Genomic DNA, 13,933 nt, shown 5'->3' with positions numbered 1-13,933 from the left:
CACTTCACTAATGATGGCTCAAAGCTGCCTCAAATGTGAATGTGATAGAGATGCCCAATACTCACAAAAATAAAAACTAGATAACTTTTACAAAAATAAAATAAATAAATAAATTTTGCAACAAAAAGATAAAATGAATACATCAAAAATAAATATCAGGATTCCAAATTATATATATATATATATATATAAAAAAAAAAAAAAAAAAAAAAAGATTTTTAAAATCAGAGATTACAAAAATCTGGTTTTGAACAGGATCAATGTATTTATCATCTATGCAGCTTAAAAATTCTTAGCATGTACAGAAAAATATCACAACATATAAAAGGCTATGCATTTTTGTAAACTGAAACTCGGCTTTTATGATGCAAATGAATGAGATCATCATAATTTTTTCCTTATTTAAACTAGCCTGTTTTAATCATTCCATAAAAACAGAGTAATAATTACCTTATTGTACATCTGACTTACCTCAGTAGCCTTATTTCACGGTTACTCAGAACAACTTGTTTTGTATTTGCTGAATTAAGTTTCTGCTTCAGATCTAATACTTCCATGTCAATTTTTCGTTGCTTCTTTGATAATTTTACATCTTCTGGATGAATGTATGTCATTATTTGTTCGTAACACAGCTCATTAAGCATCAAATATGACTCTGCTCTCAGTAAGCTGACAAAATACACATACACACACATATATATAAAGAAACATAATAATAGGCTTAAAATTAAAATCAAAATAAATATACAGTCAAAAGTTGTTAATCTGGACACCCATAATCCGGAATGATCTATAATTCAGACTTCAAAGCTACAAACTTTCTGCGCATGCGTTAATGCATGCGCGTAATACATTTACGCATGCGCATAATACGTTTACACAAGCATGTTTAATGTATAACGGACAGTATAAGCTAAGCTAAAATTATCTAAATATTTATTTCAGTTAATGTTGCAGATTGTGTTGTTCCTTAATCTACGAAATGGATCCGGCTTATTATTTTTTGCAGACTGTTAGAGCAATTTTATAAAAGTAAGTTGAAACTTTCGATTACGTCAAATAGAATTTCTGATGCTGGATCTACAAAGCATGTTTCGATGTCCATCAAACAAAAAGTGGAATTGCTGCAAAAAATGGATATAGGCTCCTTTGTTTCTCTAACCATTCCAAAATATGTTTATCAATTTCATGCTGCTCAGCGTGGGGGGGGGACGTCGTGGCACGCAATGAACTGGAAGTTGATCTGTCAGCAGGGCAGATGTTTTTATTTTATTCAGCTTATAATGTAGTATTTCATCTCGATGTACTCCGTCTTTGATATGATTTAAATCAAATTCCTCGTCATTATAAATATCACGAATACAAATCAAATAGTTTTATGTTTGCAATTTTCAAATTTTGACAAAGTAAACAAATAAATATTAAGCTTTTTTTTTTGTAAATTTTGATACCCTGTAGATCATAATTGCTCTTTATTTCATAAATAACGGTTTCATCTTTTTAATTTTACAATTTCTGCATGCCATCTTACCAGATTTAAACTGATGATCTATAATCCGGAACAATCGATAATCCGGAATCGCCGAAGTCCCGACGAGTCCAGATTAAAGACTTTTGACTATATATGGTCATTTCTTACACTATAGACGAAATTCTAATCCTTGTCAGTAACACAATTTTTAATCTATTAATTATTTTACAAAAATAATAAATAATAATAAAAATTTCAAAATCAGAAAGATTAATATAAGACATTTTATATGAATTTCAAAATTGAAAGATGCATTTAAAAATGTTATTTTCTTTATATTCTATGATTTCATAAAGCATATTATTTATTTCTTCATAAACCACTTAAAATCCTAATTATATTTTTCATATAATGTCACTCCTTCAAACACACTTTTTTAGAAAGAAATATCTTGCAACATCATTTTAACACAGCACCACTGGTGTCCACTAGACTAAAGCCAAATAAATCTGCATTTTATTTAGATATCAATTAAATCTATACATAGTATATTTCTGCTCACAATGCACAGAGCTGGTTTTCATTTCTACAACCACAGAATACATTTTAATTGTTACCAGAAACAGTAAATTGCAAGATAAATTTTGATTCATATTACATTGACACTATGTCTACACTATTAAATATAAATTATTCACATTGCTAATATAAACACATGATTTCATTTGGTCACATACCTGTTAGCTGGAAACATTAGTAAATAATATGCACGTAATTTATAAGATTTATAATGTCATTGCAATATGTCTCACCAAAATGCAAATAAGAACAAAACTACTAATGATTAAAAAACTGTCTTCAGTGAAAGAACTTTGTTGGAAAGCAAAAATAAGGCGAAAAATCAATTTGCAAAGGTGGTAAGGGTGATCATAAAAAACTTCCCTGATAAATGAAGCCCTACTAGCCTACCTGCTCAACCAAAGGAAATGAAATTTCAGATATTGCTATTTGAAGGCATGCGCTCACAGTTGAGATCATTTAAAAAAATAGAGCTCTTACGGTTACAGTTGCAGAAAAAAAAATTTGGAATGGTAACACCTACTTTTTTCCTGCACAAACTGATCACAGCATTAATAAACTACAATTGGCATAAGAATGATACACGTAGGAAAGAAACTGCCAGCACAAGTCATTTGCACAGAAAAGCACTGTAAAGAACCAATGAAAACACAAGAGAGGAAAGGGTAAAAAACATTTATTTCCCAAATTATTTCCCCAATTTTCAAAATTTAAATTCACAAATTCCAGTGTCTTTTTTTCCTCAGATGCGATTTCCAATATTGGGGGCATGTTACTCAGGAGCAGGACATTCTTGTTTTTCCCATGATAAGATGTAACAGTTATATTTTCATGCTTAGCAATCTTACTAAAACAGAGCTCATCCCTTGTATTTTTGAAAGAATAAGGTACTTCTCTTTTTGAACAATTTATTGTGACAACGCAGCTTATCCTTGAACTCCTAATTTCTTTTACTAATTTAAATGAAGTAAAGAAATCGTCCATTGTCAGGTTTCTTCCAGTACTGTAGTAGGGTTCCATCAACCGAAAAGCTGCATATTCACCTACCGCTTCTCCAGCTGGTCTTGTTTTGTCTTTTCCCAAATAGTGAAATCCGTTCAGTAAATATCTTGACTGCACATCAATAGCAAGCCAAAATTTAATGTCAAATTTGTCCAGCTTTTAAACTTATACTGTATAAATCAACATTGGGTCTTCATGGGAAATAATTGTTTACTCACTGTTATATTTTCACCCGATTTACATTTCAAACAGTTTTCTATGAAAGCATTCCAAATATCCAAAACAAGGGCAAATGGATCAGTTTGCAGTCTTTCAGGTCTAGCTGATTTCTTGGCGAAGTGCAAATATGTCAGAATTTCTAGAAATCTGTCCCTAGCCATTGTCTCAGTAAAAAATGTCAGGCCCCAAGATTTTGAACAAAAACTCAAAATAGAAAGACCTTTTGCAGCCAAAGCTCCATGAATACACTACAGTGAAATGAAAGCATCTAATTCTTTGAATGGCAAACTTTAGTTTGGATTTTGGGATGCAATATTTTTTCGTTGATAAAGAATCTCCATGCACTACTTGAGTTACTATCAATTATTTTTCTCTTTGCATACAAAGTTGGCCCAGCTACTTTTCAAAAGACATTTTGTTGGGGATGTCTCCCTGTAACACTTGTTGAAAAATTTCCTATGTTCCAAACTGAACCATCATTCGCTCTTTCTTCATCATTTTGAATTTCCTTACTTTGGATACATCTGCCTCGTTATAGAGTTCTGTTTCATTGCCTTTGACTACTTTCTTGAGCTCGATTACTGCCACTAATTTCACTTCTGGAAACTATACTAGTAGAAGGCAATGGAATATTTTCTTGATCCAAATTTTTACTTTCCTTTTCTGTTTAAAGAGCAGATGCTGCATCAGAATAATCAGATTCACTTGTTTCAGTAGGAACAATCCAGTCCTCATTGGATAAACTGGATGTAGTTTCGATATGACATTCTTCATCAGGTTCAGTTTCTGAAGCAGAATTATCATCCAAACTCTCAGCTTATTTTCAAAAACTTTCAGCATCTCCTCCTTCGTTAGATATTTTCTATCAATGCTTCTATGCAAACATGATAAGCAGACCAGAGCAATAAAACCATCCAAATGAAGTAAAGTACATTTGTGTCTACTGAAACATAACCTTTCTAACACAAGGGAAATGTGCAGACATGTGGCACGCAAAAATTCCAAGCAGCTGTTTTTTATTCCCCCTCCTCCCCTCCCCACGCACTTCTATGAAATATGCAATCTTCCTTACCAAAAATACACTTGGTTACCTATCAGCATACTGGAAATAGTTAAAAAAGTCATAAAAATAACAAGGAATATATAGTTTGCTGGATACAGTCACAATTACCGATAGCCGTAATTCTAGGTATAGATAATAATATTGGCAAAAATAATTATTTAAAATGGACAAAAATAAGTTTTTAGAAAAGTAAAAAAATATCAAATTTATAAATAAAGAATTAAAAACCTTATGTCGAATTAAAATGGAGATACGGTCATAATGACTGCTGCTGTAATTCAAGTGTTAAATTACCACAATCTCGAGTGCGTACCTTCAAATATTAATATCTGAAATTTCATTTTGATTAGTTGAATGGATACGCCACTAGGGATTCATATATCAGGTAAGTTTTTTTTAAGACCATCCTGTACATTACAGGAGCATATACAGTCAATTTCAAATTTAATCAAAAGTGATAAAAAAGTAAATACCTTTTGATATTGTAATACACTGAAGGCAGGAGACAGAACACATCAAAAGCTGCATGAAATATCATATCGTCAGTTAATGGGCGTCGGCTCCAAAATTTCTGATCCCTACGATATAAGCTTTTCATCTGGTCTTTGCGAGGATTTACAGGTCCTCCATATGTACTACACAAAGTATTGAGGGAAACATTTTTAACTTTATACACAGGCTTACCAGCATCCTGTTGCTGCAGAACAGCATGTGCAGCCTGAAAATATTAAATAAAATATTTAAATTATAATAACAGTATTTTATGAATTTTGAAACTTTTCAATAACCCCCCCCAAAAAAAACTGCTGAATATCAATAGATATTTTTAATGCAATTTTTTAAAAAAGAAATTAACACAATACAATAGAAAGTCCAATATTTGGACTCTTTAGGACTTCAGTAATTCCGGATTTGAGATTTTTCTAGATATCAAATCATCAGTTTAAATTTAATAAGAAGACACATAAAAGCTATAAAATTAAAAACACGAAATAGTGATTTATGAAACAATGAAGCATTTACAGAAATTTACAGTCAAAATTTACTAAAAAAAGCTCAATATTTATTTGTTTGCTTTAGTAAATGATTCTTTCAATGTAACTTGTTTGTTTTTTTGTACTTTCTCTTTAATTCTATAAACAAGATAAAATTTCTTGTTCAATTACAAGCTTCCACTGTTCATGTCCTGTAATTAATTGCCATGTCAAAAATTCCCAAATAAATTATCTATCAAATTTTTTTAGAAAATAGAAATTGGTCTCAACAACCTCTATTTTCTAGATTTAAACTATACCACAGATTTTGCTGTCTGTGGCTGATGATTGGAGCACTGTCACTGAAATTAAAGTTGTCTGCTATATCATATTCATTTATTACCACTTCTCCCTATATTCCATTAGTTGAAAACTTTTGCTTTTTGTTTGCGATCTTTGAAAACCTTCAAATCACAGCTATCATCATAATGCTTATCTAGCATCCACTATACATTACTGGCAATGTATCATGAGATTGGTTAATGTAATGTTGTTCCACTAAATTTTGACTTGCTTCTATTGCACAGCAATGAAGTTAAGCATAAATTAGTTATTAATTATACTTACACCTACTTCCCACATGGCATATCTGAGTCTCGAGTAAAGAAATTCCCACATATACAAGGTAACCAAAAGAGTTTTTGCTGTTTTGGATAGTCAGAAAGAAAAAGGTCATAAAACAAATAATCACCACTAATCCTCAAAGTAATCACCATTCGCATCCAGTGCTTTTTGCCAACGAGTGGCTAGATGTGCGATGCCAATGCATTAATGTCTGCAGACGTTGTGGACACAAGAAGTTCGTAAAGGCCTTTTCGAGGTCTGGCCGGTTTTGAAGGATTTCCCATGAAGACTGTTGCCCAGGGAATGGAAAAGGTGGTAGTCTGTTGGTGTGAAGTCTGGGAAGTATGATGGATGGGGTAGTATATCCCAGCCCAGTCGTGGTGGCAACCAATGTCTGGAATGCCTGGGTGTGTCATACTGGACCCACTTTTCATTGGTGGCGAGTACTCAATTAAATACAAATGCACTGCGGTGCTGAGTAAGCAATGATAAACAGGCAGCGACACGCTGTTGCTTGTTTGCATCAGACAGTGAAAGGGGTGCCTACTTGCTCAGCTTGTATGCCTTTCCTATGCGGTGCAAATATAGTCTGATCATTTCATCAGATATCTGGAAGTGTGCAGCAAGCTCACCACATGTTTCACTACTGTCACTCTCTATGGCTGCTCTCAGGGCTTTATTGTGCTGTGCTTGTGGCCGACCGCTGCGTGGTGCATCACTAAGAGACATATTCCCTGACCAGAAGTTCTGGAACCATTGCCTAGCGGTTCGTTCATTAACGGCATCATCCTCAAAGGCCTGGCAAATTCAGCGACTTGATTCTGCTGATTCTGGTTGGATTAATCATGATTTCTCATTTATCATGTCAATGGTTGTATCAGGGTTCGCGGTCTTCCAGGTGAGCAGTTGCTCGCACCTTGTACAGCAGGTCATACACAGGCTGGTGGTCGTGGTATTAAGCTTTGGTGAATATTCTCACATATGGCTCTGGGACGCTTAGTTGTGGTAGAACAGACAATGAAAGCCACAGACCATCTGAACATAACTGCCAATCAGTTGCAGCCTTACATGGCATCTGTCTTCCCAACCGGATGGAATTTTCCAAGAAGACAACAACCCATGTCACAAGGCTCGAATTGTGTTAGAGGTGTTCGATGAACATAAGGTTGAATTCCGATTAATATCCTGGCCACCTAACTCACCAGATCTTAAGCCAATAGCGGCAGCTCAGAGCTCAAACACCACCATGTCAGAATATCTCGACTTTGTATGATCGCTGCTTAGACATTTGGTCCAACCTGTATCCAGTCATCTTTCCAAGAACTTTTGGCATCCATGCCAAGGCACATTATAGCTGTTTATTGCAGGCCAAAGGTTGGGTAATATGTAAATGGTCATAATGCTTTGGCTCTTCAGTGTGTATATATGTATACACTACACTTATGTATGTTCTTCAGCATATGTATATATATACACACTACACTTCAATGTGTATATATATTGTAACAACTGAAAATTTATTCAATCAGCAACAAATTTTGAAGTATATAGTGGCTTTTCACTTAACGTTTTATGCATTTAGATTAGAACCTGAAGTATGCATATTAACAGGTGCTGCAATGAGAAACTGCTGGACGCAAGAGAATGAATGGTTCATGAATTTTAAAGAATGTTGACAAGCTGTCCAGTTATTCAACTAATCATTCCTAATATCTTAACAAACCCAGAGGAATTTCTTACCCAAAGGCTACACAGGTATTTTTGAACAATGAGAATAAATATTTCAAAGCCTAAGCAGCAGCTGGGCTATCAAAATTCAAGGGTGCTCTATGTTCCATAATTATACCATTCATGTAAGTAAATGAACTTTCAACAATGGGTCCATGAAAGCAAGATAAAAAAGATTTAATCAGTTTTGTTAACCCTTTGCGGCACGGTGTATCCGGTCTGCGCACACTTAAAAATTTCCTTCTTTATGCACAGAAAAATTAAATGAAAAAGGATTTACAGGTTACTCTGAACCATCTTTATTTATACTAGATGGCAGCGTAACTCAAACCAGTCCATATATTTTAGCCATGCTTAGTTTTTAAAGACCCTCATTTTCCAAAGAAATCTTCCAGATTTTTTTAGGATATAAAAAGAATTGCTTGAAAAGAAATTTCTATGTTATTTTTTTGGCTGTATGCTAATCTCCTTATTCTATATTAGTTTTAAATTTTTAGCTTGAAATATTGCCTAAAAATCAAACGGCGAACATTAGGTGTGCCCAGAGTCGGCTCACTGAGCGACTAGGACCAGACAGTGTCCTTGTTTTTCTACAGATCTCTGGTCAGTTCATTGACAATAGAAAGGTGGGTCCCCATCTGTGTTTCATTTCCTGGTTGTTGTTTTTTTCCCCAGAGGGGAGGTTTGGTCATTAACTAAGAAATTGTTGGGGGTGATTTTCTAATTTTATCAGTTAGCTGTTAGGCTTTTTTTCTCTTTTGCTTTCGTTTAAAGACGTTTTGTTAGTCTACGTTTGATAATTTTGAGCTGTAGACATTTATTTAATTTTATTTTATAGTTCATAATTTCTAATTGTAGATATAATATTAGTTTATTTTTAGAGGGCTGACCATTTCTAAATCACTGAAAGTGCTACACGAAATGCTTTCAGATAGTGAATCTGATATGGATCCCAGTACATGTGCAAAACATGCAATTATTGGGTTGTGCTTTTTTAAAGGTGGTGTCACTTTCTTAAAAGTACCACCACGGAAAAATAGACAAAAGTGTAAATATGAAATGTAAATATCATATACCCAAGTTACTTTTTCTATTCATATGCATGTAATCATTATATAACGAAAAGCTTTTTTAGGGGGGTGTAGAGTATCAGGCCTCCCCATGGCACACCCTGGGTAATGCTAAATCTGCTACGGTATTCAGAATCTAATGTTTTTTAATCGTAAGCAAAATCTTTTACTCTTTTACGCACTTCCCAGCAATGCTCATTTCAGCACTCTTTTCGAAGCTCTATTCATTCGGCACACCCACAGAATTAAAATGATAAGTGCTATCTTCACAAAATTTTACCTGTATACTCCTCTAGAACTGATTAGACTGCCTACCTCATTTTTGTTGAAATTCTAAATTTGAAAGGTAGCGTGGCGGAAAGGGTTAATACTAATTTTCCATCTACCTTTAGACTAAATACTTCAAGCCAAAATTTCACAATATGAGTTTCAGTTTCAACATAAACAAATTAACTGTAAGATATATTTCTTACCTAAGCAAAGTTAGTTTGCTCATGCAAGAAGTTCGATCTCTCACTGAAATTTACACAGTCTAAAAGTTCTGAGTTTTTTTATAATCTCTGAATGATAGTGCTACGAAATGTACAGGCGTGGTGAGATGGCTTCCCCACGAAGCAGTTTTAGGTTTGCCATAAAATGGCAAGGGAAGGCAGTGTTGCCACATTTGGTGAGAAATCGCCCATCTGGCGACAAAATTGACGATATACCATGGACGGTTGGAGAACCTTCTGGAACAAATTCTTGCCCAGAATGTTCTCAAACACAAGCCGAAAACTATATAAACCCTGCTGGTCCGCAGTCAGTCGCTGTGTGTGTGTGCGCCTCGTCTAGTGAGCTGATAGTCACTGAGCGAGTGTCTCGAAGTCTAGCCCCGAGTGCATCGAGAGAGTCTTTTACTGCATCGCCGAGTTTTGTCTTAGACTGTGCTGAGTTGAGAGCTATACTCTTGTGTATCGTTGAGTGCATCGCGAGTTGTAGCGTGGAGAGTCTCGAGAGTAGGAGTTCTGAGAACGACCAAGCAGAGTTGAGAGCTGTACTCTAGTGTTTTGCCGTGAAAATGTCTCCACCGTGACAGACTGATAACCTGAAGGCTGTGTTGCTAATTGTGTCAGCGTGTTTATAGTAGTTCATCTAAGACTGTAAAACATGTTTTGGAGCTGTCCTGACAATACTGGTAAATAAAGTGTCTTTCGATACTTCATCAAGTGTCGTCGTTATTCACTCCAAATCTACAAACCTCGTACAAACGTGAAGGAAGAAAATAACGTAACAACTGGTGTCAGGAAGAGAAAAATGCAACAATATATTTGTTTAAAAGCTAAATGAGAAAAACAATAAGTCTATATTTTATAAATCAGGAAATTCCAGATTTGAGGAAGTAAGAAATCTAGAATTCTGACTACATCCAAAGCACAATCACCTGTCACTGATTGAATATACATATACCTAAGTACACTCTTAGGCAAAAAGAAAAGGACGCACCAAGAAGGAGTTATCCGAATGGGACGAAAATCGGTAGAAGTGATGCACATGTACAGAAAAAAAAAAAAAAAAAAGATTACAGTTTCAGAAAAATTGGATGATTTATTGAAGTGATAAGGCTTCGCAAAGTGAAAAAGTCAGTAACGAGTTTGTCCAGCTCTGGCCCTTATGCAAGCAGTTATTCGGCTTGGCATCGATTGATAGAGGTTGTGGAAGTCACAAGCGTCTAGCTCCTCAGATACTAGTTTTTTCCCTGATCATTTGCGCAGATTCATGCGCAGCGTGTTTATGTCAGGGAGCGCAGCATGCAGAAAGAATCAGGTGACACCGGTGCCAAGCTATTATGTTACGGACCTGGTGTGCATTACTCAGTGTACATCAATTTCTTTTATTAGGTTTTCTATAATATTTTCCCTTTTAATTAAGATATACATTTTCATGTTAGATATTGATTTTGGGTTATTTCTCATTTCCAGTCAAATAATATATTATTTTGATTTATGTTTTCCCTTTTGCTTCTTCTTGTTCAGATGATTTATTATAAATCGATATACAATTAAGGAAGAATTCCTGATTTATTCATTTGCTCATCTACAGATCATCGTCCAAAGCTATTATAGATACAGATATCAAAACTTAGGAACTTATTCCTTTTATACCGAAGGGTGTCATTTTAAAAGCGATTTTTGAAAATTCAACACCCAAGGGAGGGAGGCAAAATGTGTTTTTACACTTTTTCATATGAGGAAGAAACAGATGTACATAAGATTCTTGTTTTGAAATATATGGAACATGAATACCTAAAAGCCAGTTTGAGTTGTTTTCAAAATTGGGCCCCCAAGGGAAGGAGAGGGAAACACGTTTTTTACATAATCCTTCATACCTCAGATATCCATAAGATTTCTCCTTTAAAATGTAAGGAACACGAATAAATGCTGACATCAATATCAGTGAGGTGGAAGACTGATTGGCATAAACTCAAAGTTTACATAATGTGCAAGTAAGCCTTATTAAAGCTAGTTATTATGTAAAGCTAGTTAGTATATAAAAAACTTAAGGTTTCTATTATTAATGTTATTAATAATTACAAACACAAAATAAAAATGTGGCAGTATGTGGCAATTCACAAAACTGTGATGTGATTTTGAGATTGTTACGATGTTCACTTAATTTTAAACAATTCTACACATAATAAAATGGCCAGTGCACAACATGTTAATGTATATGTGGTTGAATAATTAGAAAATAAAAACATGACAAATATTAAATAACAAGTATTAAATAGTAGAACATGTTGCTTGCAGTTCAAATTTGGGAATGATTCGAAGCCACCAAAATATATTTATGTGCATCAGGTAATAATCTATTGACTGAACAGCATAAAAGTCAAAGAATGATTGATTGTATGGACAATATATGATATTGTTAGCCTTGTGAAAAGGGAAGGCAGTAAGGCAAAGAAGAGGAACAATTCTCAATAATCACAGAATAATTCAACCTATCACGAGCACCAGAGATAAAGGTTCACGACCCAGTTCTGACCTACTGCATCATGTATTGTTCCTCATCATTTAAGGGATCAGAGTTGTAATTATCTTATTATTAAAGAGAAGTTCTGAGGAATGAGAGAGAGACAGAATAAATAAGATAAAAGTATCGCTTGGTACATAAAAAAATATAAAACACTTACAGGCAGTTGAAGGAAGATGTTTTAGATGATAAAAATGGACAAAAAGAATTCTGAATATGTAATAATAACTATTGTTAAAATACATATTTTTCACTAGATGTGTTAAGATTCTTCAGTGGAACTGTAGGGAAAATTTTTGCGATACAAAATAATTTTTAGAATTGTATTATTAGCTTCATTCTGTGAAGCTACTGTAGAAGTTTTGGTCAGTTTCCTTTTCTTTTTTGTATACGTTTGCATATATTCCACCTAAGCGATGAATCAATACAGTTGTATATATATCGGTAAATGCATATATTACACTCAGAACACTGTATGTGACATGCACAAGTTTTTATATTTTCATGTATAGTTCTGGACTATGTGTTGATGAAACAGACCACCCATTCTCATTCTCTATTCTTATAAAGACAGTGTTTCACTTGTTTTATGTCTGATTCTTAAATCCCACATCTTACTTGTCAATTTATCTTTATTTGCTGTAATTAAGGGATCAGTCATTTTATCTCTTACGAATCTCACAATACCATATGAGATATCACCTTATCTAAGCTCTTCAACATTTTGTCCATGAACATAAACATATTTTAATGTTCAGTGCATTCATTCGAGGTGCATGTTTGTGTTAATACCACTGTGAAGTCTGTGACAGTATGCCCAGCTGGATGTAATTTGTAAATAATATGTTTCAAAGTTCAATAGTATCAATTTGCAAATTCAATAGTGTCAGGATTAAGTAATTTTATTGCTGCTTCTGTCAGTGTATGAAAAGTATAAATGTCTTGTTCTTCTAAGAGAGATCTAATACTTTTATATGTTTTTGCCTGTTTTTTTTAGCACCTTAGATTTTTTTTTTTTCCCCAGGCTCTATCAATATGCCAAAAATAAAAAAGATGTTTCTATGATAAACCCATTTCAGACTTCCAAGCAGTAAAAAAGATTAAGCCATATCAGACATAAATATTTGTGGTTGTATTTGCCCAACTTTTTGTTTAATGCACGGGAAAAAAAAAAAAAAAAATAGCACTGGTTGATAACATCAATTAGAAATTAAAAAAGCACATAGGAATCCTTGGCACAAATCATCTATTGTAAGTAAAGTTATGACATCAAATCCATATCCATTCACAACCATGTGTACCATTAATACATTTTCAGTATCTTCCCTTGTGTTTCTGTCATAATTATCAAAACAAAATCGTTTTTCTTTTAGAAATGAATATTGTGTACATGTTGATCCCTGGGTTTCATAAAATGAAATAAAATGCATAGATTTTCAGAACTTTGCACTTCACATACCCACATATTTACCAAGGATTTTTAAGTGACACAAACCTTTACTTTCTGATATAAAATTTCCTGAACAGTGACATCTGAAATTATAAATATTTTACACCATTATTACTTGCATTTTCTGCCTTCCATGCCAACAAATCATTAAATGAATTAAATTCTAGCTCAGTATGATTCATATCAACACCATGAACATTCATGAAATGAAATATTATTTCTCGCTTTTCAAAATTAGCATAACATACAGGACACACATAATTAGCTGTGTGGTTTACCTTAGAAGTATGAATTTTATTGTGATGACACTTCAAATTTTTTAGGTCAAAAGAAATCAATTAAGTATTATTAGAATGTAATTTACTTGCACTGCATTTTAAATTGTATTTATTTTTTTAGAGTGTTTAAGCAATCAAGATATACAAAATTACTCAGCCACACTAAAATCATTTGAACAATCATTCATACTATTAGAACTTCCTTCCATGACACACAACTTTGATTTTTCAAAGACTCAATTAATGTAGTATTATTATAATGAAAATTATATACATGGGGTTTCAAATTGTATTATATCTGAATGTTTTTAAACAATCAGAGCAAACAAAATCACTCTCAGCCAAACTAAAATCATTTGTACAGTCAACTATTTCACACACAACAGAACTGAAATTATTGCACACGATTACTCTTTCCTGATTTTGATTCGACTCAGAATCAAAAATTCCTTCTGAGGAAATA

General features: G+C 33.6%; 1 protein-coding gene across 1 annotated transcript in view; it reads right to left on the bottom strand.

Moving 5' to 3' along the window:
• Positions 1-13,933, bottom strand: part of egl (Egl_like_exo domain-containing protein) — a 49,351-nt gene that overhangs the window by 16,663 nt on the left and 18,755 nt on the right. Inside the window, exons 3-4 of the mRNA XM_035376952.2 lie at positions 4,808-5,052; positions 472-669 (exon numbers count right to left, since the gene is read on the bottom strand). Coding sequence (XP_035232843.2) covers positions 472-669; positions 4,808-5,052 — 443 coding nt within the window. The remainder of the gene's footprint in view (positions 1-471; positions 670-4,807; positions 5,053-13,933) is intronic.

The sequence above is a fragment of the Stegodyphus dumicola genome, chromosome X1 (genome assembly GCF_044657685.1).
Source record: "Stegodyphus dumicola isolate Sdum_Otavi_A_Nest chromosome X1, ASM4465768v1".
Taxonomy (NCBI): domain Eukaryota; kingdom Metazoa; phylum Arthropoda; class Arachnida; order Araneae; family Eresidae; genus Stegodyphus; species Stegodyphus dumicola.
This window is presented reverse-complemented; position numbering and strand designations above follow the sequence as displayed.